At 43.1% G+C, this 27,512-nt stretch overlaps 1 protein-coding gene across 3 annotated transcripts; it reads left to right on the plus strand.

Annotated features, from left to right (window-relative positions):
• The first annotated feature begins 1,457 nt into the window (after positions 1 to 1,457).
• Positions 1,458 to 27,475, plus strand: HDGFL2 (HDGF like 2). Of its 3 annotated transcripts, XM_074308278.1 has the most exons (17): positions 1,459 to 1,685; positions 4,757 to 4,833; positions 4,940 to 5,078; positions 9,501 to 9,677; positions 17,579 to 17,695; positions 18,232 to 18,306; positions 19,900 to 20,050; positions 20,239 to 20,314; positions 20,539 to 20,836; positions 20,959 to 21,062; positions 21,524 to 21,594; positions 22,394 to 22,464; positions 23,303 to 23,404; positions 25,453 to 25,666; positions 26,270 to 26,399; positions 26,965 to 27,065; positions 27,355 to 27,475. In XM_074308278.1, the coding sequence occupies exons 1-16, from the start codon at positions 1,614 to 1,616 to the stop codon at positions 27,062 to 27,064; spliced, it is 1,974 nt and encodes a 657-aa protein (XP_074164379.1). In that variant the 5' UTR covers positions 1,459 to 1,613; the 3' UTR covers position 27,065; positions 27,355 to 27,475. The 3 variants fall into 3 exon arrangements, with proteins under 3 accessions (XP_074164381.1, XP_074164379.1, XP_074164380.1); XM_074308280.1 differs by lacking the exon at positions 27,355 to 27,475 and having other exon boundaries at positions 1,458 to 1,685; positions 26,965 to 27,313; XM_074308279.1 differs by lacking the exon at positions 27,355 to 27,475 and having other exon boundaries at positions 1,460 to 1,685; positions 18,232 to 18,303; positions 26,965 to 27,312.
• Positions 27,476 to 27,512: the final 37 nt, after the last annotated feature.

Below are 27,512 nucleotides of genomic sequence, written 5' to 3' on the forward strand. Positions count from 1 at the left end.
GAGGCAAACAGGGTTTAGTGACTTGCCCAGGGTCCCACAGGCCATATTTGAACTCAGGAAAATGAGTCTTCCTGATTTTAAGCCATAAAACTCTATCCATTGCATAACCTGCTGCCTCCTTCCCCTTCTGCCCGCCCTGGGGGGAAATAATGGTTACATGACCTGACTCATTACCTGCTCTTGTGAAGAAAGTAATTTGCAGAAACATTTTCCTAATCCTCTTAATTCCAATTCTAATTACAACTTTCATAGCCTGCTTCATACCAACTTGAGCTCTCTTTCCTTCTTTCCTCTCCAGAGCTTAAGCCGGTGTCCTCTATTCTTAACAACTCCAGCCCTGATGCTCATGCATTATTGGTGGATTTGCGACTTGATGAAGCCGTTCTTGAGAGTAGTTTGGAGCTGGGCCCAAAGGACAGCGAAGCCCTTTGATGGCATGGGAATGTAATGGACTACTGCTGTGCTGTAAGGAATGATGACGAGTGGATTTCAGAAAAGCTTGGAAAGACTGAAATGAACTGAGGCAAAGTGAAGTGAGCGGACCGGGAGATGGCTGCACCGGTCACAGCCGGATTGTTCCGGTGGCAGCTAGGAATGACTTGGCTATTCTCAGCATTAAAAACGCTCTCCACCTCTGGAGGAAGAACTGATGGAATGCAAATAGAAGCGTACTATTATCACTTTCCCCCCATGCTTTTATTTTTTTCCTTTAGGTTTGTTTCTTTCACAAAATGACTAAGAATGGAAATGTTTTACATGACCGAATATAGAGAATCTGTATCAAGTTGCTTACTGTTTTAAGGGAGGGGGAGGGGAGGAAGGGTGAAAACTTGAAATTCAAATTTTAAATGAATGTTAAAAATATGTCTTTATGTGTAAAATAGATAAAAATACTATTAACCCCCCAAAACAACAACTCCAGCCCTAACTCCCTTTTCTTCAGCTCTTTGGAACCTAGATCCCGGTCCCCTGGAGCTTCAGACTGGGGTCCCTACTTCAGAGCCCTGGGACACTTCCTCCTCTTTCTCTTCCCTCCAGCCCTATCCCCCCATCCCTGAATGCTCACCCCTCACTCTCCCTCTCCCTCCTTTACCTTTAATAACCCCCTCACCCCCAGCTGTCCCCCACCTCTCCTCCCCCCCTCCCCCAACGCCCTGGGTCACGCCCCTCTGTCCCCTTCCGCTGACCAATCCCGTTAGCCCGCTCCGCTCCAGCCTGCCTCTCCATTGGCCTCGGCGCGCCTCTATCCCGCACGTGGCCCTGAGTTACAGAAACCGCAGCCCGTGGCCATGCGTGTAGGCGGGACTATCCGGAAGGCGCGGCGGGCCAATTGCGCTTGCGTCGGGCCCGGCCGCCGCGTGCTGTAGCGGAGCTGTCCGTCGCCCTGCCCCCACGCTTCCACCTCCCTCCCTCCCCTTACTCCCTCCTCCCCCACACCCTCCCTCCCTTCCTACCCTCCCTCCCGGGTTCGCCTCCTACCCTCCAGCCTCCTGCCGCCGCTGCCGCCGCCGCCGCCGCCGCCGCCCGCGGCCTGGGCCTTTCGGCGGCCTCTCCTCCCTCCCGCGTCCGGTCCTCCCCTCCCCGCCCCCGCCGGCCCGGCCCCGCCGCCCGCCATGCCGCACGCCTTCAAGCCCGGGGACCTGGTGTTCGCCAAGATGAAGGGCTACCCGCACTGGCCGGCCCGGGTGAGGGGCGCGGGTCGGGGCTGGGGGGGTGGGGCTTGGGGCTCCTGGGGGGCGGGGGCGGCCTGGAGGCGCGAGGGGCTCGGCGGGGTTTGAGGGGCTGCGCGGGCAGAGAAGGATTTGAAGGTCCAGGGGGACCCCCGGATGGGGCGGGGCTTAGGAAACTGACCCGGACCCCATCACTGGGGACACGGGGGGGGGGGGAGGGGGGAGTCGAGACCCCCCTGGGAGGCTGTGGGGAGCTCCTGGACGGGCGTGGGCAGAGGGAAATGGTAGACTCCACAGAAGATTCTGGGAAGATGGAGAAGCCCTAGAACTGGGGCACCTTGGGGATCAGAGGGCTGTGGAGGAACCCTAGGGAATTCCGGGCTTGGGGGGCTGGGAGGCCCGGGGAGTCTGGGGCTGCCAGAAGGTGGAGTGCAGAAAGACCCGGGAGACCCCTCAGGGCAGAGAAAGAGCCCTCAAGAGTTCAAGCCCAGGTCCCGCTCCGTGGGTGACCTTGGGCAAGCCCTCACCCCGCTCTGGGCCTCAGTTTACTCATCCATAAAATGAGCCCGTTGAACTGGTGGCCTTGGAAGTTTCTCTCGCTCCCACTTGTGAGTTATGAACTGATGGAAATAGACTGAGGAGAGACAGAAAAGAGTGAGAACTGGCAAAGTGAGAGGTGAGAGGATACCCTGTGGAACCCTAGGGTTTGAAGGAAGTCTGGTGTCAGTGATTTATGGGTAAGCCTCCCCGTGGGCAGGGACTGCTTTTGTCTCTCCTTGTATCCCCAGGGCTTGGCACGGTGCCTGGCACATAGTAGGTGCTTCATAAATGCTTATTTGAAGTGAAATGGATTAATGAGGAAAAGGAAAGTGCTAGAAGGCCTAGGTTCTGAGGAGTGGGTTATCCAGAAGGATCTGGAGAAGACTGGGAGAATTGGGTTTGCACCTTGTGGCCCATAGCGGGTAGATTAAAAAAAAAAAAAGATGAAGGCTGGCACTGAAGTGAGGGAAAGCGGACACTATAAGTGGTTACGGTGCCAGGAGACCTAGGGCTGGGGGTTGCTAAGGCAAGGCCTCTGCCGGATCCCCGTCCTTTCTTCCACCTCCGAGATGGAATCAGGCAGAAGCGCTTGTAATGATGGTACGGAAATTCCGACAAGCTACAAGAACGTAAGTCGTGTTCACTAGGAATCCGGAGCCAGAAGTTAGCAGCATTGGGATTTACATTGGACGGGGTGGAGAGACTTGGGGCTTGTGGAGATGAGCTTCCAGTGTGTTCTGGAGGGACTGTTGAAGCTTGCTTTGAATGGTTGTGATTGTGGAGGCTGCGTGCTGATGAGCCGGGATAGAGGGGTGTGTCCGGCTTGTTTCTGAACTCCTTGAAAAGTCAGGGTATCCGAGCTGGGAGGTGATGGTTTCCACTGGTGTCTCGAGGGTTATGGGGTAGGGAAGAGCGTTCAGGGGTGTTTTTGAAGGATGAAAGAAATTACCAAAGGAGCGGTAGTATCTATAAACTCTCAAAAGGAACTACCTGTTGGCATTAGAAAGCGTTCAGAGATCGGGGAGGTGCTGACAGGGCTTGGCAGGGTACGCCAACATTTGGATGGAATGGATTGTTCTGGAGCAAAAAGTTCTGGGAAAAGTCAGAAACCCCCAGAGAGTAAGTGATTGTCCAGGGCCACAGGTAGAAAGTGGCAGAATGGGCTTTGAATCAGGTCTTTGATTCTAAATCATTTGTTCCAGACTGATTCCCCCGCTACCCAAACGGATGCTAACTGAGCTAAATGAGATTTCCTTGGGCCAATGATGGTATGAATGGAACGTGACAGGGAGCCAAGGAAACTGGAGGGAGTGGGGTGGTAAGAGAGTGTTTAGATGTAGGTCTGTGGGGCAGGAAATAGTAGAAAGAAAGTTGTTGGGTTCATCAAGGCTATTAAGTGATGCTCATATCATTGTACACTTCAACAACAATACTGTATGATGATCAATTCTGATGGACGTGGTCCTCTCCAACAATGAGATGAACCAAATCAGTTCCGATAGAGCAGTAATGAACTGAGCCAGCTACATCAGATGACTATGACCCACTACATAGAATTCCCAATCTCTCTAATTTTGTCCGCCTGCATTTTGGATTTCTTTCGCAGGCTAATTGTACACTGTTTCAAAGTCCGATTCTTTTTGTACAGCAAAGTAACTGTATGGACATGTATACATATATTGTATTTAATTTATACTCTAACATATTTAACATGTATTGGTCAACCTGCATCTGGGGGAAAGGAGGGGAAAAAATGGAAAAAAAGGTTTAGCAATTGTCGGTGCTGTAAAATTACCCATGCATATATCTGGTAAATAAAAGCTATAATTAAATTAAAAAAATATTGATGCTCATAACCACAGAGCTCTTATTAAAGGGGAATTTGGAGAAATAGCTGTTGACAGAAAATTTCCTCCACTTTCCCAGGCCTCTTGCTTCTCATTCTCCTCTACATATTTCCTTTCATCCTCAAACATTTCCAGCACCTGACTGGAAACTAAGGAGTTTTTGCCATCCTCCTATTGGGAGTTGATTGACAGCTGCTTCAGCCCATGGGCTTACAAAGTGAGGGTGAGACTTCCTGGATGCTGAAGTTCTGTCTCCTGGAGCCCACTCCCTTCTCCATCCTTGTTAGCCACAATATCTTCAGGGATCCCTTCAATGGAGTATTCCTTTGAGAGAAGGGGCGTGGGTAAAAATACTTGAGGAGTCCCCTGAAACCATACTTACCTTCCTCCCCTCCCCCTTAGTATTGGCTCCAAGGAAGGTATTTGACTTTTTGCAGGTGAAATATTTGTCCTGGGAATGCTGTTCGTAGCCCCTATCTTTGGAGTGAGAGGAGCTTATCAGAGTGGGGGAAATACGACTTCAACTTTGAGCTTTTAATCCTTGCTCCTTTGATAGCATCCCTCACTGTGGTATCTTTTTACCAAGATAACCTAACATCTTTCTTGATCATTGATCTCCTGCTAGCAGTGTTCATTTTGGGGGGTGTGGAGTGATAATGCTTATAATTTCTGACCATCCCTACTTTCTTCTCCTTGTAGATTGATGACATTGCAGATGGGGCAGTGAAACCACCCCCCAACAAGTACCCCATTTTCTTCTTTGGCACTCATGAAACGTAAGTATCCCACTCCTTCAGCCAGTGCACTTGACTCAGACCTTTCCTTGCACCATGCTTTGGCTTCTGGACTTAGCTGCACTTGTCCCATGATTTATTTCTCCAGAGCCTTCCTGGGACCCAAGGACTTGTTCCCCTATGAAAAATACAAGGATAAGTATGGGAAACCCAACAAGAGAAAAGGTTTCAATGAAGGCCTGTGGGAAATCCAGAATAACCCCCATGCCAGCTACAGTGCTCCACCGGTGAGTAGTTTTTCAGAAACTGATTTGTAGCTTTTTACTTTTTCTTCCTTTTCCCAAGGGGGTGCCCCAAAGAGAGGGCACCAAAGCAGATTCTTCATTTGATGATCAATTATTTTCCAAACTATACCATGAGAAACCCGAATATTCTGAGATTTTAGGCTTGTCCAGGTCAATCTGAGGGTCATTTTGCATTTGGTTCCGGAGAAGGGGAAAGGAATTGAGATCTTTAGACTTAAATTAATGAAAGTTGCATAAGTTTTATAATTTCTTTCTTCCAGGAGAAAATGTGGTGTAATGGGTAGACATGGAGGAAGGAAATCTAAGTCTGAGGTCTGTTTCTGACACTACCTCTGTGACTGAAGGCAGAACCACTTCTCTGGGCCTTAGTTACCTATCTATAAAATGTAGGCAATAACACTTTTACTTGTTGTGAGGAAAGTGCTTTTTAACATGTCAAGAGCTTTGAGAATTGAGAGCAGTTGTTCTTTTTCCTCCTCCAAAGACTTTAGACTTTGAAAGAGTCTGTGAGTGGTTATAGTTAGAAGGTCTCCAGGCCAGCAAAAAGTGGGAGTAGAGCTATCTGTCATCTGGCAGACAAATGCATAGTAGAGTAGAAGTTAGAGAAGGTGGAGAGAGTCAGAGAAAGGAGAGGAAGGGATTAGGTCTGGGGAGATGGTTGATTGATTCATTATGAGTTTTTCTCTTTGCTTTTGAACAGTGCTTTTGAGGTTTATGCAGATAAATAAGAAGTGCAGAAAATGGCAGAAATCTAAGTGGAGAACAAAAGCCTGGGCCAGGGAAGATTTGTAGGGATATACAACATGAATCATCCACAGGGGATGGATGGGTCAAGGGGACTATTATGATTGAGGAAAAGCAAAGTTGTCATGGAAGGGAATGACAACTGGTAGTTCAGAAGGGAACTCTTGGACAAGGCAGTGCTCTGGGATGGGGGCAATCCTCTCCCATGAGTCTTTACCTTATCAAAATTCTGTGTCCATTAATTGAATACTGATTTGGAGGTAGCAAACCTGACTCTGCCATTTATTACCCTCATCAAGCTTTGGCAAATGTGTTCCTTTCTTTGGCCTCAGTTTCCTCATCTCTACCATGTGGTGATTGGACTAAAACTATAAAGTCTTCTCTGAGGTCTTTGATTCCAGAGGGTGATGTTTTCCTATTCCATCTGTCTTTTGCTTGAAAACCACATATTTGATTTGCCTTGATTGATCATAGGACAGTTTTTATCTTCTGCATCTTTTGAGGTCCTTGAGAGGCCTGGCATCCATATCCTTTGCCTTAGTACCAATCTGTTTTCCCATTGCTCTGTATGCTCTGGAATTTGGATAAACAGTTCAGAATGTGGTTGAATTTCACCCGTTCCCTTTCTGGCCCTGGCTCAATTTCTCTCTGGTTACATCCTCAACTGTGATGCTTCTTGGTGAATCATCAGCACCATTTAATATTTATTGGACACCCACAGCATGCTAGGTACTACATAAAACACAGTTAAATACTGGCCCTTGAGGAACTGGAATTGGGAAACACTGACCCTTGGGATGTTCTTCAAGCCCAAACCTTTTTGGCACTGAGCCATGTTCACATTCAAGTTTAAAATGAGTAGTTTTGCTACCAATAAACAGAGAGATGTGATTCACTTGTAGGCTGGGGAAGGAGAGGCCAGAGCTTGAAGAATTGAGGGCTGAAGAGACCTCTCTGTAGGTACTGTTGCAGCTTCCCCTCTTCCCTGCAAAGGCAGCATCATTCAGAGGCAAAAGACTTGTGTTCCTGTCTTGACTTTTTTATTTATTAGCTGCAGTACTTTGGGCAAGTTGTTTCACTTTTCAGAGTCTCAGTTTCTGCATCTGAAAATTTGAGGGACATAATGTTTCTATTCCCTTTTGTACAGTATTGGAGTGAAGAAAGGACCTTATGTACTCCAGGGTACTTTATGATTGTTGTTATGATTGGAATCAGAACATTGAGTTGAAATCTCAGCATGGCCACTTTTTCATGTGACCTTCAGAAAGTTACTCATCTTTTTTTTTTTTTTTTTAATATCCTATCAAATGGGGATGATAATACTTGTACTATTTAATTCACAGGATGGTGGTGTGAGTAAAATGCTGGGTAAATAAATGCATTTGGGCAGTTTGAGCTGTTATATTATTGGTACTTTGGTATTATTGGGAAGCAGTCAGCCAAGGACCAAGAGATAGGAATCATGGGAAGGCAAGAGACCTTGAGGGGGAGGAAAACAAAACAAAACAACCCAAAAAGGAGAGACTATATCTAAAATAGTCATGTAAAAAGGAGTAGGTTCCCTCTGCTTCTTTATAGCTGATCTGTAGCTAGAGAAGGAAGGAGCCAGTGATGCAAGCCAGTGGTACTTTCTAGCTGAGTAGCCATAGGCAAATCACTCAATCTTCCTAAGACTTCTTCATTTGTAAAATAGAAATAATAATAATACCCACCTCATAGAGCTCTTGATAGGGTCAAAGAGATTCTATCTGTAAAGAAACAACCTGGAGATATGGAGAGACTCCTGTACTAAGGGCCCTCCTAAGCCTTGGTTACCTCATCTGTAAAATAGGTTTGGTACTTGCATTTCCAACCTCCCTGGGTGGTTGTGGGGGAAGTGCTTTATAAGCTTTTAATGCTATAGGAAAAAAGTGAATTACTGCTCTGTATGTGGCATGGGTTTGTTCTCTGTAGCCTTCCAAAAGGGATGTGGTGGGAGGGTAGGCCGTGACTGTCCTGTGGCTATAGGAGTAGCCCTCCCTGCTCCCTCCACCTCTCTCACTCTGCCCTCTGCAGAGGGTTGGTTGATGCATCATCTCTGTGATTGATAGAAAGAAATGAAACATTGCCTCCGTGACCTGCTTTTCTCGTGTTCCATGTTGTATTTCCAGTTCTTTAACACAGTGCCAGAAACCAAATATCTGCTTTATTTTATAGAACTATTTTCGAGTCTTTGAGGTTCATTAGTTCTTGGCTCTTGGTTCTTCTCAGCACTGGTTATCATTTTGAATGATCTAGGCTGGAAAGCATTTATAATATCAACAGGAGGTAATAAGATTTGGTAGAAACAGCTTTGGGAGTCAAGGAACCTGAGTTCTAGTTGTAAGGCCTGCAATGATTTGTCTGACCTTAGCCAGTCCTTGAGTGGTTCCGTGCCTCAGTTTTTCTCTCTGAAAAATGGGGGTGTCATCCTACCTTACCTGTTTGATCACAAGGACATTGCCAAGATAAATAGTAACTCATATTTTAATGGTGTTTATAGTTTACAAAATAGTAATTACCTTGTGAATAGTATCTTTATGTTGTAGAGGAGACCTTGGTAACGTGCCTTGCCTAGAATCACATGATGAGTAAGTGGTAGATTCAGAACTCAAAGTCCAAGCTTCTCTAAGTCCAGTGCTCTTTCTATTGTACTTCAATGAAATTAGGTCACATTGAAAAACTGAAAACACATAAACTGAAAAGAAGGTAGTATTATTGGGTAGTATTAATGTTATCGTAGGCAGATGTAAACTTAAGCCCCATTCCTGCTTTTTTGTGTGACTTTGGCTAGATCAGGGATACACTCTGGTCCTCATTTTTACTTTGTACAAGTTAATTTAATTCAGCAAAACTTCATTTAATACCTAATCGGTATGAGGCATGAAATGAGGATTATTAATAACTGCTCTCTCTGTGTAACTGGGGTGTTGTTAAAAAAAAAAAAAAAATCAATGACTTCCCAGTGTTTTCTGGAGGAAAGGTGTGATACCAACTCACAGTAGCAGCGTTACTGTTCTCTCTTGGCTTGTTAGACTTTGGGTTTGACCTATTTAGAGTTATCCTCTTGAATCTTGTCAAAAGTGATAGAGACAAGGTCGTGTTGTATGAGCAGGGGAACTCCGGGCCATTATTACAACCAGAAGAGTGGGGACATGTAGTGTTATCATTCTTTTCAACTCCCTGTAAGATGAAGGTAGTCTCTGACATTGTCACTGCTTTTAATAAATGGGAATTGTTTTGTTGCTTCTGCCATCAAAATGCATTGAACACTTTTTGATGGAGCTCTTGAGAAAGAGCAAGAGTTCTATAGAGGGGCAAAATATGGAGAAGGGAAAGGAGGGAAGGAGAGGAGGGAGCAAGATACTTCTGCAAGCAATACAATGATCCCGTCTGGCATGAGTTCTGAATCTGTGGCTCTAGTCCTGGCCTTTCCCCCAAGGCCTAGTCATTTTTTTCCAACTGTCTGCCAGATGTTTTGAAAGTGTCTAACAAGAAATTTTCTTCCCACCTTGATTTTCTTTGATTCCAAACATGTTGCCCAGGTTTTTGTTTGAAGTCTTTGCTTCTTGTGAGTGCTGTGGGGAAGTCTTCCTTCGAGGGGCAAGCATTGCCACTTCATGGTCTGTTTCTGCCCTTTAGCCCGTGAGTTCTTCTGACAGTGAAGTCCTGGCTGGAAGTGACGCAGAAGATGATGCAGGGCTCATGGCTGTTGCCTCAGTGACAGCAGCCAGTGCCAGTGAGAAGATGGAAAGCGATGAAGAGTCTGACAAGGGCAGTGAACACAGTGGGATAAAGCGGAAAGCGCCACCATTGAAAGTAGGTATGGGGTGAGCTGAGCCTGGATCCCAGGCCCTTATGGATGGAGAAGGGGTTAGTACTGAGGCAGCAGAAAAACTAAAGGAGGGTTACTGAGGGCCAACAACCTGGTGCCATCAGCCCTATGCTCCCCCTCCTGCATCTGCTTTCCTATTTGTCTGGTGAGGGGTTTTAATTCAAGAGAGCTCTGAGTTCAGATCTTGACTCTAACACTCATTATTTATGGGAGTATGAGCAGCCACTTAAGCTTGCTGAGCCTCAGCTTCTTTATCTGTAAAAAGGAATAACCACAACCTGATTGAATTAATGACTTAGTTCTAAATGAAGCTCAGGTAAGAATTTACCTAATGAGCTTTGCAGACTGTTGCAGTGCTAAGTAAACCTGAGTTGTTATTCTTACTCCAGGACTTTATGATCCTTTTAAATGCAACAGAGGTATTTTATTAAAGGAATTCTCTTGTGGAAAGGGAAAGGGAGGAATCCATGCGGAATGTAAATTTGTCTAATTTGTCCATCAGTACAGTTTTTAAAAATTTAGGATATCTTTGGGAGATGGGACACATCTATCAAATGTGTCTCATCCATTTTTCCTGTTTCATGTTTTTTTAAAATCAAAATGATGTCCGAATTTTATTACTTGCATATAGTTTCCCAAGGAATCCAGGCTCCTGTTTGTTAGTTTCTTGGGAAAGGTGGCAGTTGTGTGGGTTGCCTGATTTCCTTCCCTCTCACCCCAGATTCTCTGAAAAAGCCAGTAAAGAAGGAGCAATTCCTTTATTTTCTGTGGTTAACAAGTTGCTTTGCATATTCAATATCTGATTTACTTCTCATAATAAGCCTGGGACTGTGTAGTGCAAATATTATTCCATTTTAACAGATAAGGAAACTGAGGACCTAAGAAATTATTTTTTCTTTTAAATATTCTAAGTAGTAGGGTTGAACCTGAAACTCAGGACTGCCAGTAAAAATTAAACAATTGTTTATCATCACTTCCTCTGTGACACTGGGCAAGTCACTTAACCCAAATTGCCTGGGGGGGGGTAGGAATTGTTTATCACGGATACATTGTGTTTTGAGATAGCAGACCCTTCTACCTAAGCACTCCTAATTTCTTTTCCCTCAAAACAGTTAAACAAAACTACTTGTTGAAGTGTGTTCCCTGATGGGTTGTGCTCTTGTTCAATTAATCATGGGTCACTTTAGTATATCCTGGGTGCCAAGCCATGTGCCAGGTGCTAGGGAGAGAACAACAAAAAAGAAGAGCTTCTGCTTGTAAGAGTTCTTTTAGGCGGAAACAGCTATAGCCATATAGCCATTAATAAATACAAATTATGTACCAAAAAAAAATTTTTTTTCAGTGGAATGGGAGGAGAAAGTCTCAGCAGCTTGAAGAGATCAGGAAGGGTTTATTTAGGAGCTGCTTCTCAGGCTTGTGGGAAGGCTAGCCAGGGCACTGGAAAGACCCAGGCTGGGAGTGAGGGCACTCCAGACATTGGATCAGCTTGTGCTGTAGGCCAATTGGGCTGGAATGTAGAATTCATGAGGGGAATAGAATAATGTGTAACCAGCCTACAAAGGTAAACTGGAGTTGAATTGTAAAGAACTTTTAAAAATTATTGATATATTTTGGTTTTGCATTACTTATATTTCCCGATATATACCTCCCTTCCTCCATCCCAGAGGGCTGTCCCTTATAACAGAATAAAAAAAGTTAAATAAATTAGACAATATATTGAAAAAAATTTCTGGTTTATACCTGTAGATTTTGACTTCTGCAAAGAAATAGTGGGTAGTTGGTAAAGGGCTTTAAATGCCAAATAAAGGAGTTTGTTGTATTTATTTTAGAGTGACAATTTTTTAAAAATTTGGAGTCTGTGAATTTACCTTTTAAATATATAGGTAACTACTCCAGTATAATTTATTTCCTTTGCAATCTTACATATTTTATTCATTTAAACACATTAGCCTAAGGAGGGGTCCATAGACTTTATCAGAGTGATTGCCAAAGGTTTAGAACCCCTGCTCTAGAGGCAACAGGAAGTTGCTAGGACTTGTGTGTTTTTGGAAGCCCATTTTGGCATGCCCAGAGGTTGGATTGGAGAGGGGGCCAATTTGAGGCAGAAAAATCAATTAGTAGCCCATTGCAATAGTCCAAGTGAGAGTCTAGGGTGATATTGTGAGAATAGAATTGATGAGATGATTGATTAGATATATATGGTGAGGTAAAATCTAGTTTTTTTATGACTGAGATTGTTTACATGAGTGACTGGAAGGATACAGGTACCTTTAACAGAAATAAATCAGAAAAAAAAAGGATTTTGGGGAAATTTGATATATCTTTAGAATATCCATCCAATTGGAAATATGGAATAGGCAGGTAGAGATTTATATCTAAAGGGAGACTAGATTTATATCTAATATGGATTTGGATGTAGTCTGCATAGAAATAATAAGACTCCATGAGAGACTGGAGAGAATTGAAAAGGGCCTACAGAGCCTTCTGATACCTCTGCCCATGAATAATGCCCTAGCAGAGATGGAGAGGTAGTGGCTACAAAGAAGCAAGAGGACAGGGAATATTTAAAATAAGGGAGTACTTAATTATATTAAATGCTTCAGAAAGATCAAGAATCAATTACTCGGTAAGCATTTAGGTGCCTACTTGATTCCCCATCTCACTCCCTATAAAAGTTATTCCAAACCTTCTGTTCCCTCTTTAAACCTTCCATACCTCCATACCTTGGTTTTCCCTTCTCCCAGGTCTCCCTTTCCCTTGAGGACTTTGTCTTTTATTTTGCTGAGAAAATTAGGCCATTCTTTGTGAGCTTCAACTTCTGTTCTCTTCATCTCAAAATCCCTTGACAGTGCTTACCACAGTACCTGGCACATACTAGCTTCTTAATAAATGTTTATTGACTTTTGGCATCATTTCCTAGGATTCTGACAAAGATGTGGCTCTGTTTCTTGCCTGGACCAGACCTTGTGCTCTTGGTCCCTCATCATATCATCATCAACAAACATTTATTTAGTGCTTGCTGTGTGCCAGGCACTGTGCTAAATTCTGGGGATATCAAGAAAGACAAAAAGTAGTCCCTGCCCTCAAGGAGCTTCTATTTTAATGGAGGAGTCAACGTGCAAACAACTAAAATCTTGGAGGTAATAGGGAATCACTGGAGTTTACTGAATGGTGGGGGGAAGGGTAAGAGGTGTGTGGGGGACTGTTCAGATCCCATGCTTCAGGAAGTTCACTTTGGCAGATGAGTGGAAGACGAACTGGAATGGGGAGAGAATTGAGACAGGGAGACCAACTGGCTGGCTATTGCAGTAGTCCAGGCGTGGGGTAATGAGGACTTGAACCAAAATAGTTACTTGTGGAGAGTGAAGAGAAGGGGATGTATTTGAGAGATGTTGGAAAGTAACAAGATTTGGCCACTGATTGGACATATGGGATGAGGGAGGAGTGGAGGATGGCAAGACAGATGTGAGCATGGGTGATTAGAAGGATAGTGGTTCTCTTAAGAATAATAGGGAAGGAGGGGCAGCTAGGTGACACAGTGGATAGGGCACCAGCCTTGGAGTCAGGAGGACCTGAATTCGAATCTAGCCTCAGACATGTAATACTGACTAGCTGTGTGACCCTAGGCAAGTCAGTCCCTAATGTTTTGGTCTCTCCCCCTCAGTAAGGAAGTTGGGGGTACTTTGGGGGGAAAGATAGTGAAATCCATTTTGGACATGTTGACTTTGAAATATCTTCAGGACTTCTGGTTTGAGATATCTAGCAAGTAATTGGTGATATAAGACTGAAGGTCAAGAAATAATTAGGATGGATGCCTAGATCCTCATAATCATCTGCATAGAGATTATAATTGAATCTATGGCCCTTAAGAGATGAAGTGATATAATATAGAAGGGGAAAGAAGAGGGGAAAGAATGCTGTACCTTAGGGAATACCTTTAGTTAGTAGCTATGACCTGGAAGAAGAGTTCAGCAAAGGAAACTGAGAAGAAGTAGTCAGACAGGTAAGAGGAAAAGCAGGAGAGAATAAATGTTACAAATCCTAGAAAGAAGAGAGTAGCAAGGCAAAGAAGGTGTTAGAATTTGCAGATATTTAAGAAGAAGGTTTTGGCAAATAAGAATTTATTGGGGACTTTGGAGAGAGCAGTTTCAGTTGAATGATGAGATTGGAAATTAGATTGCAGAGTTGTGAAGGAAGGAAATAAGCATTTAGTATCTACTATGTGCCAGGCATTGTGCTAAGCAATTTGTACATATCTCATTTGATCCTCACAACCACTCACAGCATTAATATTCCCATTTTGCATATGGAGAAATTGAGGCAAACAGAGGTAAATGTCCAGAGTTACTTGGTAAGTATCTGAGGGTGAATTCAGGTCTTCTTGACTCCAGCTTTAGCTATCCACAGCACAGCTACTTGCTTCTCAACTAGAGGAAAGAGGAAAGGGAATGAAAGCCTTAATTATATGTGAACTTCTCAAGGAATTTTAAGTACAAAAAGGAGGATAAATATGGGATGACAACTAGCTGGAATGGATGGATTAAGTGTGGGTTTTTTGAAGAAGCAGAAACAGAAGCAATAGGGAATAAGCAAGTGGATAGAGAGAGATTGAAGAGTAGTGAGAGAAATAAGGACACTTTGTTGGAGAAGACAGAACGAAATGGTCATCAGTGGGATCAGATTCCCTCCTCTCTTTAGAGTACAGCTTCAGCCATCCCCTTTTTCTCTCCAGTCTTCAGACTCTTATCTCCTGATTCTTTTCCTACTGCTTTCAAAGATGTCCAAGTGTTCCCTTTCTAAAAAAAAACCAAATCAGAAAACCCCTTCCCCAAGTCCTACCTATTCCTTATGCTGTTGTGTCATAGCTCTTCCTCCTTCCTTCAGCTAAACACCTTGAAAAATCTGTCTTCATTCTTTATCTCCATTTCCTCTATTCTTTTGCCTTCTCACTTATGACCTCATATCTTAACTGACTCTGTGCTCTGGGAAGTTACCAGTGGTTTTCTCATTGCCAAGTTTTTTTTTTTTTTTTTTTTTTTTTTTTAATAATTTTTATTTTCAAAATATATGCAAAGATAGTTTTCAACATTTATCGTTGCAAAACCTTGTGTTCCAAAATTTTCTCCCTCCTTTCCCTCACCCCTTCTCTCGATAATAAGTAATCCATATATAGGTTAAACATGTGCAATTCTTCTCTATATATTTCTACGTTTATCATGCTACACAAGAAAAATCAAATCAAAAAGGAAAAAAATGAGAAAGGAAAAAAAAAAAGCAAGCAACAAAAAAAGGTGAAAATACTATGTTGTGATCCACATTTAGTTCCCACAGCCCTCTTTCTATATGCAGATGGTTCTCTCCATCACAAGTCTGTTGGAATTGTCCTGAATCACCTCATTGTTTGAAAAGAGTCATGTCCATCAGAATTGATCATCACATAATCTTGTTGCTGTGTACAGTATTTTCTTCATTCTGCTCATTCCACTAAGTCTCTCCAGGGCCTTTCTGAAATCATTTTGCTGATTGTTTCTTATAAAACAATAATATTCCATAACATTTATATACCATAGCTTATTCAGCCATTCCCTAACTAATGGACATCCACCCAGTTTCCATTTCCTTGCCACCACAAAAAGGGCTGCCACAAACATCCCATTGTCAAGTCTAATGCTTTCTGAGTTCTCATTCTTTTCAACTTTTCTGCTACATTTAATATTATTGACCATTCTCTTCTCCTGGATTTGCTTTCTTTTTGGGCTTTAAGTGATACTATTCTTTTCTGGAGCTCTTCTTTACCTGCTTTTCCTTTATCTTTGCTGGTTCTAGATCACACTTCCAAACTATGAAGGTTTCCCAAATTTCTATCCTAGGCCTTTTTCTTTCTTCCTTCTATACACTATCTTGATAACCTCATTAGCTGCTGGGAATTGAACACAGATGATTGTTAATTTATATGACCAATCCTTGTTTCTCCTGAGTTTGGTCCCATATCCTATTTTGCCTAATAGATATTTCAAACCTGATGTCCTAGAGACATCTCAAACCCAGCATGACCAGGACTGAATTCATTATCTTCACCCTAAGCAGTTCCCTTCTTCGAAACTTTTCTACTTCTATCAAAGGTATTGGCAGCTTTTAAGTCTTTCAGCTCATCTTTGACTTTTCACTCTATTCATCACGTGTACCAAGCATAGATGGAGATTCTGTGTCCACAATATCTCTCACATCTCCATTCACATAATAGCCACCTTAGTTTAGCCTCTCATCATTTCTTGTCTGGATCATTGTTAAGTCTTTTGCCAGTCCATTCCTTTCTACACAGTGCTACCAACTTTTCCTTAAGTGTAGATCTGATCATCTGATTCCCACATTTAATCAACTTCAAAAGCTTCCTCTTGTCTCTTGGATATAATATCAACTCTCTTTAGCTTTGGCAGCTTTTCATTGCCTAGCCCAATCTGTCTTTCTGGTATCATTGAACTGTATTTCCTTCCCTTACCCCCTCACGGACTGATTCAACCAAACTGACTTTTAGTCTTTCCCCCATCATCTTCCATCTCCTGTACGTTTGCATTGAGCATCTGTCTCTCATGCCTAGAATGGACTCTTCTTTTCGCCCACTTCTAGATACAATTCAGGCACCATCTTTTACATAAAATATTTCTGGATTCCCCCATTGCTGGTGTTTTTGCTTCCAAACCATTTTGTATTAATAACTTTTTATATATTTGTATTTGTTAATTTTATATTTGTATTGAACATATTTATTTATGTGGTATTTGTTGTCTCCTTCATGAGAGTAAGCTCCTTATAATAAATAGAGATAGTTTCATTTTTCTCATATGCCCAGCACCAAATACAGTGTCTGAAAGTTGAGGATACAAAGACAATAGTAAAACAGTTCCTGTATTCAAATAATTTGCATTCTCTTGGAGGACATAACACTTACATATATACACTTATAAATATACATATAGTCATATAACACTTAGAAGTAGACAGAAGATGTATTTAGGAGAGAGAGGTACTATCAGCCAGAGTAGGGAATCAGACAAGGCTTCATGGAAAAGTGGTGCTGAACTGAACTGGAAAGGACTCTCCACAGGAGATTGGAAATGAAGCAAGTGTCCCTGATCCAAATCAGTTCCCAAGCAATTGGGCAACCAGCAGAAGGATGTTGGCTTAGGAATGGTCATCGAATTTGGCAATGAAGAACTTCATGGAAACTTTGTAGAGCAGATCATGATATGTGCCTTAACATTAATACTATATAATACCACTAGTGACCCCTATATCTGATCTGACTATTTTGGCCTTTTTATTATTGCCTTTAGAATTTTCTTCAAAGCGATTGTGTGAATGGCCTTTTGTGAATGTGAAAGCCCTTTTGGCTTTCCTTTTCTCATTCTGCATTACCTTATGTGACTTTTTCTATTTCTTCAAATTCTTCCTTTTTGCTATTGCTTAGGTCTTCTTTGTACTACATGATAGTAGTCTCTCTACAGGAGGGAAGTCAGTTTGGGGTACTGCTTGTTATTAATGATCCCTGGGACCTACAATCCAACATGGCTAATGATTTTTATCTCAGGTGATTCAGATCCTCTTTCTGACCCCAAACAGCTCTTGGTTTATGTGTTCTTAAAGGAATTTTTCTTTTTTCTTTTTTTTTTTTTAAATCTCTTCCATTTCATTTTGTTCTGGCGACCCAGGCCAAGAAGTCCTTCCTCCATATTGATAGCTTCCCATATTGGATGCCTCTTAGGTTTAGAGTGTGCTTGAATCTCTTTTCTGCTTTAAGTGGAAGATAGGACCTTCTGGGAGTGGAGAAATAAAGAGTAGTGGGAGAATCACAGCAGAACAATACATGTACCTTCTCTTTTTCCAGATGCCAGTGTCTAAACGGGCACGAAAAGCCTCCAGTGATCTAGACCTGGCCAGTGCATCCCCATCTGAAGATGAAAATTCAGAAAGCTCATCAGAATCAGAAAAAAACAGTGATCAGGTGAGTGTAGAGTTGGGGTTTGGGATAGGAGAAAAGGAAGAACTTAATTAGGTCAGGGAAGTTGGTTAGGAAAAGATACAAGGTGTTTGGAAAGAGCAGAATCTTTTCTAATTCTATCTTATTCCATTTTCCCTGGACTTAGCATATTACAGAGCATAGGCGCAGAGGGGAGTTTAGCGATCTTCCAGGGCAGTCTCTTCTTCTGATTGGAGATAACTAAATCCCACAGGAAAATGGAATTTCCTAGGGTCCTAGAGCTGGGACTTGAACCCTAATCTCCTTACTTTCCATCTCCTGTCTGCCTCTTATTCTGTAATTACAGACCACCAGATTTGTGCACATTATTGATAATGTTGTCATCAGCTCTTATGCTTCAGAGGCTTTGGTCCTAACTTGGATTCCCTGCAGCTTCCATTAAATCTGGGACAAAGGGATTTTGTGAGAAGATTGCACAGGGTGACTGAGGCCAGAATGGGTGGGGTGTTTGGCCTGGCACCGTATTCACTATCTGCTCAACTTTCTCCTGTTGCACTTAGGATTTCACTCCAGAGAAGAAAACTGTATCCCGGGCTCCTCGGAGGGGCCCAGTTGGAGGAAGGAAGAAGAAGGTGGTGAGCCCTCATCCCTATTCTTTGTCCCAGGTTCTTCATCACTGACTCTAGAGTCTTAATCACTGATTCTTGTAAAGTGTATTGGGATGAAGAACAGAACCTCAGAGCCCTTCCAGGGTGTTTGATTTATGCAGCTGATAATGACTGGGCACCTCCAGTTATAGATAATGATGGTTTAGTCATTCCCTGTTGTTTGAAATGTTGTAGTGGCCAGGTGGGTGTGTACATTGTGCAGGTGAAGATGGGCAGCTGGAGCCTAGGACAGAGACATAGGCTAGGCTTAGCGATCTGCCTGCACAGGACCTGCCGAGGGTGAGGATGGAAAGCAAAGGGAAGAGGGCTGAGGGCAGAGCCTGCTCGGAGGCAGCAGGGGGAACAGGGAGGGTGAGCCCAAGAGGTGGCAGCTTCCCTCTAGCCAGTTTTCACCCCTTTCAGCATTTCTGGTGTCTCCTACATACTCTTGTCAAATTAAATGTTTTGATGCAGCAGTCTCCCATCTCCTTAGGATGGCATTCAAGGCCTTTGTGGTCTCTCTCTCCAGCCTTCATTTTTAACCTCTCAGCTCACTGTGTTAGGCCTTTTTCGATACTCCAGTTAATAATGTCTCCCATTACCTTCTACCTTTTTTTTTTTTTTTTTTTTTTTTTTTGTATAAACATATATGTAAATACTGTTCTTCTCTTCCCCCAATAGAGTGTGAATTTCCTGAAGGTAGGGACTGTTTCATTTTTGACTTTGTAACCTCAGTGCTTTACACAGTAGGCACTTAATACATCCTTGTTGATTGTTTCCCATCATATCGTCTATTCTCCAGCTGAACTCTGACTAGGTCTTGAGATTTCCTTCCCCTTTGTCTTTGTCCACGTCATTCCTTAGGCCTGCAATGCCCTTCCTATTGTCTTAATTACTTTGGCCTCTATCTTTGTCTTTTAAAATCAGAAAGCCCAATTTTTTTCATAAAACTTTCCCTGATTCCTCTCCCCTTACCCTCCACTACCAGAAGTATTCTCACAGTCCTCTGAACTCCCTAGCATTTTTCATCTTTTTTATACACTTAGCTAAACTTGTTTTATATTATAGTTCTTTGTCATCACACTGTCAGTCATCTGGTACTGAGGGCACAGAGCATGTGTGTCTTTATTTCACTGGCAATGCATAGCATAGAATGAGTGCTTAAGAATTATGAAATTGTTGGCGCTTATTCTTTCTAGATGTAGATGAATGAAAAAACATGCAGGTTGCTATATAATAAAAGCATCATGCATTTATTAATTGTCTACTGTATTGATGTGATTAAACACCAACTAAACTCCTGGAAGGGCTGTTAGTATTATTGAAGTGGCCAAAAAAGGCTTGGTGGAGGAGCATGGTTTTTTCCCCAGGACAATGAAAGGATTTGGGTGAGTTGAGAGTAGCCAGAGAGATCCTGGCTGAGGTGAGCGACTTGTGCTGGGGGAGCAGTGGCAGAGCCAATTGAAAGGTCGGTCAGTTTGAAATGGCCTCTTGGCTCTCTAGATTGACTTTTTCTTTGGTTCCCTGTACTGTTCCAGTCCCCTGCCTTCCCCAATGCTTCCTCTTCTCTCATATCCCTAGAAGGTGGATTCTGCTTCTGATTCGGACTCCAAGGCTGACTCAGAGGAAGCTCATAATAAACCGATGGTTGTGACAAAGTCTGACTCGGACTCAGACTCAGACTCGGACTCTGACATCTCTGTCAAGAAGCCTGCCCGGGGCAGAAAACCAGGTAGATCTGCAGTGGGAGGACCAGGCCCTCTTGCTCCACCTTTATTCCTTTGAAATTCTGTTGTTCCCTCACCTTGCTCTGCAAGGAGCCATCTCCTGAGGCAAAGGGCAGCTCCCTCTGGCCTTTGGATCGTCTCTCAAGGGCTGAGAAAGGCAGTAGATGGATAATCCCTCGTTTCTGTCCTTTAGCTGAGAAGCCTCCCCCCAAACCTCGGGGAAGGAAGCCCAAGGTAGAACGTGTTCCCAGCAGCTCCAGTAGTGACAGGTAAGTGGTGCTGGGTCTGGGGTCCGGGTGGGGCCTCCCAGACACTAATTGTGTGCTCACTCTGGTCCCTTTTGTACTAGCCATGGAGGGAGGAGATGGGAAATCTCAGGTCTCTCTGTACTCTCCTCCTGTCAGCAACAGATACAACTGAGCTTGGGGCTAGTGCATGCTTCTTTCCCTTCTCTCTCCCTGACTTTTTCCTTGTTGGCCCTCCTTCTCCACAGTGACAGTGACAGTGAAGTAGACCGCATCAGCGAGTGGAAGCGGAGGGACGAGGAGAGGCGTCGGGAGCTGGAGGAGAAGCGGAAGCGCGAGCAGGAGGAGGAGCTGCGCCGACTGCGGGAGCAAGAGAAGGAGGAGAAAGAGCGGAAGAAAGAAAGGTCTGAGAGGGAGGAGTCGCACCCCCACAGCGACAGCAGTGAAACAGAGCTCAAAGACGAGGAGCCCATCAAGAAGAGGGGCAAAAAAGGGCGTGGCCGAGCCCCCTCGTCCTCCGAATCGGAGCCAGAGCTGGAGAAGGAGGTAAGCGGCCTGGACCTTCCCTTCTGTGGGGAGAGTGTGGGGAAGAGGCCCAGAGGCCAGTGCAAACCTGGGCCCACTGTTTCCCAATCCTTCTGACCGCTGTTTCCCTCTGCCTTTTGTAGGTGAAGAAGCCAACAAAGAAGCCTCCATCTCACTCCTTGGAGCCATCGAAGAAATCTAACCAGAAGGAGAAACGGAGTCGCCCAGAGGAGAAACCCCGAGCCAAGTCAGCACTCCTCTAAAGTCTTCTTTCCCCATCTCTCTTCCTCTTCTTGTGACCCTTTCTTTTGTGGGAATGATTCTAGTCCTCCATCCCCTTGGTTTCTGGGTCAAGACCTCTTGTCTCTCCTGGTTGAATTGAGTTTTCCTTTCCTAGATGCCCATCAGAGTGTGTGAGAGCTGCTTTTTAGGGAGGCTGTAGGGGAGATGCTTTTCAGAGGTGGTTGGGTTCTGTTGCATCCCACAGATTTGGAGCTTCCTGTTTTCTTTCAAAAGCTTATCTGACAGGATAGTTTTCATTTTGAAGATATGACTTGCTAGTCTGATCTTGGAGGGAGTCTCCCACCCCACACCACCCCCCAATTACTGTGACAACATGAATATTTGGAGGATTGCAATAGTTCTCTATAGGACAGTAACCCAGCAAGGGCCTTAGTTGTGAGGGTAATGGTGCCCAACTCCCTCCAGGCCTGTGAAAGTGGAGCGAGCCAGGAAGAAATCAGAGGTGCTTCCAGAGAGGAGGGTTGAAAAGAAGAAAGGTAAGAAGTAGGACTTCTCAACTAGGGTATAATAAATTGGGGAACCTTCAAGGCTTGTGGTTTAGTGGGGAAGAGGGAGATTGGTATTGCGTCCTGGTGCTGAAAAGTTCCATGAGCAAATAGTGATGACAAATGTCTTTGTGTATCTTTCATTATCACTAAGATAAAGTGGGTGAAATTACCCCTTACCCTTCCAGGCCATCCTCTGTAACTTTTTTTTCCTCTGTCAAAGATATCCTTTATTTTATGTGGGCTTTTGTTTTGGGAGAACATAGAATCTAGTTGCCTTTAGTCCTGAAGAGATGGATGAGATACAGTTACAGAGTGACTACAAGCGTGATGATATTAATCATAATATAATATTTATATGTAAGGGTTATAAAGTTGTCTACATCTATAATTGCTTCAGTGGAGAAGGAGAGAGTGCTCAAAGTCATTTGGGGGTAATCAATTCAAGAGGAAAATTCTATCTTTGATACTTTTTAGTTATACTAAGTCTGGCAAATCACCTTACCTTGCTTGATCTTCAGTTTCCTCATCTTAAAAATAGGCTTGATAATCTATTTATATTTATATTCACTTTTCTAGATTATTGTGAGGACCAAATAAGACAATGCATGTAAATTGCTTTGCCAGCTTTAAGGCATTAGCTTATTATTCATTCAGCAATCTTTTATTAAGTATCCTATTATGTACAAGATAGTTTGCAGGATTTTATATTAATTAACAAGATGCTTACTCTCAGTGGTTCAAGTCTTCCTCTTATTTTGGGGTGGGAATGTTCTCTTTTGTTTAACAGAGCCATCTGTGGAAGAGAGGCTGCAGAAGTTGCACAGTGAGATCAAATTTGCGCTGAAGGTTGACAATCCGGTATGAACTGTGTCTTAGGCCCTTACTGCTCACTAAATCTAAACTCCAGAGATGCTCTCCTATCTCACTTTAGAGTTTATGATGATAATTCTTTTCCCCATTTGAGCCTGTCTGTAGTATAGAGGATCCCTGAGTTTTTGAAGGTTATATGGTAGTGGAAACCAAAGTACCAATAAATTCAATGCTTTTCTCTTATTCTTGCCCATGTAATAGGTATGGTTATTTGATGAGCAGACAGTAGCAAAGAGAAATTCAAGATTTTATCTTGGGCCAAAACGAATTAGGCCAAAACTAGTTTGGAACTCAAAAGTTTTCAGTTGAGCCATTCAGTATGGACCCCAGGCTTCTGTTCATATTTTTCTCCCTTTTTCTTTTTCTTTTTCTTTTTCCTTTTTTATTTGTGCTTGGCTACTCTCCATGGCATAAACTTAGAGGTCTGAAAAGACTGGTAGTGTCAGGGCCCTTTTAAGTGTGTCAAATAGTTTGTTATAGAGTAGTCTAGCACTGAAATAGTAGTGCCAAGTCTCACCATGTGGTGGCACCCAAACAGCAAGTTTGGGTCATTTTCCCAAGGTTCTCTCCAATCCCTCAAGTTTTTCTCCACCTATTTTCCTGCTCTGTGGCTGTCTCAGTCTTCCTAGTCAAATCAGTCAACACACATTGGTTTAAGGGCTTCCCATATTTCAGGTACTGTGCTTACATAATGGAGATACAAAATGGTGTTAGAACCAGACTGTGTGAAGTCTAGTAGTGCTCTACAGGGCACCCCGTATTTAGATTGTTGCCATATTGGGCCTTGTAAATTTGATAAAATAGTTATTTCTTCCCCCACTTATAGGATGTAAAAAGATGCCTCAATGCCCTGGAGGAGTTGGGGAGTCTGCAGGTGACCTCTCAAATTCTCCAGAAGAATACAGATGTAGTGGCCACATTAAAAAAGGTACGAAAGGAACTGGTGGGGCTGGAGGTGGGGGTAGGCGAGTGTGGGATGAAGGCAGGACTTCTGGGAAGATAAGTTTGATCTGAGTAATAGGCTGGATTCCATAATGTCAGTATATTCCAGCAAGAACTCTGAGGATGCTGGATTGGGGAACTTGTTGAGGCTATTGCAGTTGTGTTGAGGAGGCTGATGGAGTACAGATTTAGTTACCAGGAAGAGTAAGGCACAACTTTGAGACTGCTGCAGTAGGAGGGAACTTAAGTCTTTCACTTTAAAAAGAATCAAGTATAGGACGGAGCAGTGGGATGGTGTGGATTTTGTGTGTATGTGAGATATGGTAATAGTAACAACAAATAATATGGAAAATACCTGAAGAGTTTTCATAGATTGACTACAAAGTTGATACAGATCAGCAAAGTTATGCAGTTATGGAAAATGCTAATGTATTCTTAGATGGCACTTACAGAGACATAGTGTATAGAAAAAGGAATTTAAGGTAAGTGCCTTCCTCTGCCCAGATCAGAGGACTTATGCCATTTGAGGGCTAGGTGCAGGAGTTGTACATATTTAATCTGTAGGGAATAAAATTTAGGGAGGAACTCGAGCATTATTGTTAAGTATTTGGAAGATTGTCATGTGGAAGAGTATATTAGTTTTGTTTGATTGAGTAAGGGGAGGAAATAATAGAGAAGCAAATGTCAATTCAACATGAGGAAAAACTTCTGAGCAGAGTAGTCCAAAATAGCATGGGCTGTCTCAGGTGGCAGTGAGCTGCCTGGAATTCTTCATTTGGAATCTAGATGATCATGTGGCTTTGTTGTAATGAGAGTTATATTTCATGGGGGAGACTGACTTTTGAGGTCCCTTTTTTAAAAAAAATTATTTTACTTTTAGTTCTAAATTCTCTCCTCTCTACCCTTTCCTCACCCATTGAGAAGGCAAGAAGTACAATACCTATTATCTATCTGAAATCATGAGAATATATTTGTGTATTAGGTTAAAAAAAAAAAAAGGAAAGAAATATGCTTTAATTTGCACTCTAGTTCATCAGTTTTTTATCTGGAATTAGATAGCATTTTTCATTATGAATCCTTTGGAATTATGAGTTATTCATGTGGTTCAGAGTTATTAAGCTTTTCATAGTTAATTATCTTGGCAGTATTGCTGTTAACTGTATAAAATTTTCTTGTAGTGCTGCTTATTTCACTTTGCATTAGTTCATATTAATTTTCCCAGATTTTTTCTGAAACCATCCTTTTTATCAATTCTTATAGCTTGCTAGTGGTCCATCACTTTCATAAACCTTAATTTGTTCAGTCATTATCCAGTAAGTAAACCCTCTATTTTTAATCCTTTGCTATCATAAAAAGAGCCTATAAAATTTTTTGTATGTATGGGTTCTTTTTCTTTGAGGTACATTCTCAGTAGTAGTAGTATTGCTAAGTTAAAGGACACACCCAGTTTTATAGCCTTTTGGACATAGTTCCAAATTGTTCTCTAGAATGCTTGGCTTAGTTCACAACTCTACCAACAGTGCATTGTATCCCTGTTTTCCCCACATCCTTCTAGCACTTGTCATTTTCTGTCATTTTAGCCAATCTAATGCAATGAGGTAGTATCTCAGAGTTGTTTTAATTTGAGTTTCTCTAATTATTAGTGATTTAGGGCATTTCTTCATATGATTTCAGAAGTTTAATATCTTTCTCTGAAAACTGCTTATTCATATATCCCTTGATTATTTATCAGTTGGAGAATTGTTCTCATTCTTATAAGTTTGCCTCAGTTCCTTATATGTTTGAGAAATAAGACTTTTTTTCTTTTTTACAAAATCTTACTGCAAATTCTCCCCTCAATTCCTGCTTTTCTTCTAATTTTGGTTATGCTAGTTTTGTTTTTGTGCAAAAATTTCTTAATTTCATGTAATCAAAATTATGAAGTCTCTTCCTATAGCCAGGTAATTATATCTTAGTGTGGAAATTAGTTTGAGGGAAGGGAATATGGTGAACTGGAGTTTTTTCTCATCCTGAGGAGGGATATTTTGCACCTAGATTCGTCGTTATAAAGCCAACCAGGAAGTGATGGAGAAAGCAGCAGAAGTCTACACTAGGCTCAAATCAAGAGTCCTGGGACCAAAGGTTGAAGCAAACCAGAAAACTAACAAACCTTCCTTGGAGAAGGTCAAAGCAGAGGTGGAGAGGAGTGAAGATCAATTGGCTGGAGGGGAGGCCCCCAAGGAGAAGACAGAGGAGGAGCCTAATGCTGGTAAGGGAGAAAGGCCTGTTTTGACCCCTGTGCCATTGAAGGCACATGGGAGGTCGGAACTTCTAAATCTTTTTATATCATTGATGTCTGCAAGATGAGCCTTAGAAAAAGAATCTGCTTAAAACTTCAGACAGACCAGCAAAAGCTCCATTTTGGGCTCTTTGGGCATCTGAGGAATGTTCCTAAGGAAACTCAGGGGAGTAGTGTGATTTCTCCTGTCCTACACCCAAGTAACCAAGCCCTTAGCTTGGCCTGAGGAAAACCATGTTCTCCCTGAGGAGGGAGGAAGTCAGTACGATCATGCCAGGGCCCAGAAAGCACAGAGGGAACCTCACAAACAGGACACACCTTCCTCTTTGGTCCCGTGGCATGGTGATACAAATTCTCTTGCTAGTCAGTCATTTGTCCCTGTTCCTTCATTGTGTTTTTTCATCTCTTTAAAATGCATTTGTTGAGCTCTCTGTGGTAGGTACAAGAAAGACCCATGAAGGGTCATGCACTCATCTGCACGATCAGATTGAAGCTGGTGTTTGTACTGAGCAGGCTTAACGTCCACAGTCCAATATGAAGTAAGTATCTCTTGGCCCTCTCTTCTTGACTCAGATATCTCCGCTCCAGTGAACGGTGAGTCCACAGCCCAGAAAGGGGAGAGTGGAGAGGACAAAGAACCAGAGGAAGGACAGAATATGGGAGATGGGCAGAGATGCGGCTCGTCTGAGGACCTGCACAATGAGTGAGCATTGCTGTCAGAGAGGGGAATGAGGAGGAAGGAGGTGTACTGGGCCCCAAACAGGTGCTGCAGTCTAGGATTGCTCTCAACCAGGTGACTTAAAAGGTCCTAAAGCAGTGTTTTCTCACAGTTAGGCAGGTCCTCAGGGATCCCCTCATGACTCATGAACGGTAACCGGATCAGAAGGTGGGCCCTTTAAGGGAGCCTCTGGCTAGGCCTTTCTGTACATTTGTTTCTTTAGAATGGGAGGCTAAGACCCTACAGGGAAGAGGGAAGTGGCTCAGGCGGGCCTTTGTTAAGGGTGGATTCTAGGACAACCAGTGGCCTTTATTGCTGTTTCTCAAGGGTGGAGGTCTCATTTATAGCCCTTCTGAGCTCTGCTGACTGCTGGCTGGAGCCTATCTACTTTGTAGCAATAAATGGCCCTATACCAGGAGGGATGTGCTTCGACCTTCCTTTCCCTCCCAATGTTCATTGATCACCAGCTACTCTTTCAGCATTATCTTTGGAGTCTGGAGTTGACCATTGACAACTTTTCTCCCTTTTTTCCCACCTTGCTCCTTCCCAGCAACATTCAAGAGGATCCAGAACTGGACAGGCCAGGGAATGACCGGCAGGAAAGAGAGAGGGTTCGGATGGACTCGGAGTCCCTTGATGAGGAGAGCTGAGGTGCTGGGGGTACTGCTCCCAGCCTCTGCCTGGCCCTGGGTTTGAGTCCCATCACTAAGTTACACAGTAGATGATGTATAGGTCTTGTTCCCCTCTTGTCCCCAGACTCCTGTGAAAGCCGAGAACTTTTGGGAGACACTGTGCTCTTCAGTTGTATTTGTCCCCTTGGGTTTTTTTCCCCTCACCTAATTTCTGTGATTTCAAAGCAACATGAAATGAATATAAAGGGTTTTCTAATGAAAAAAAATTCATTTTTATTGGCTTGGTTTTCTAATGTTGTTGGCTGCAGTGGAGACTGAAGCTGAGAGCTTGGCCAGTTTGATGCAGGACAGGAGAAGCGACCCTGCCCCCTTTAGCAGTGAACAGCAGCTTTGAACCCGCAGCGCTTCCAACCTAGAGCCAGGCAGAGGTGACTGAAGCAGGAATGGGGACAAGAGCCTGTGATCT

This window comes from Sminthopsis crassicaudata, chromosome 1, assembly GCF_048593235.1.
Source record: "Sminthopsis crassicaudata isolate SCR6 chromosome 1, ASM4859323v1, whole genome shotgun sequence".
Taxonomy (NCBI): Eukaryota; Metazoa; Chordata; class Mammalia; order Dasyuromorphia; family Dasyuridae; genus Sminthopsis; species Sminthopsis crassicaudata.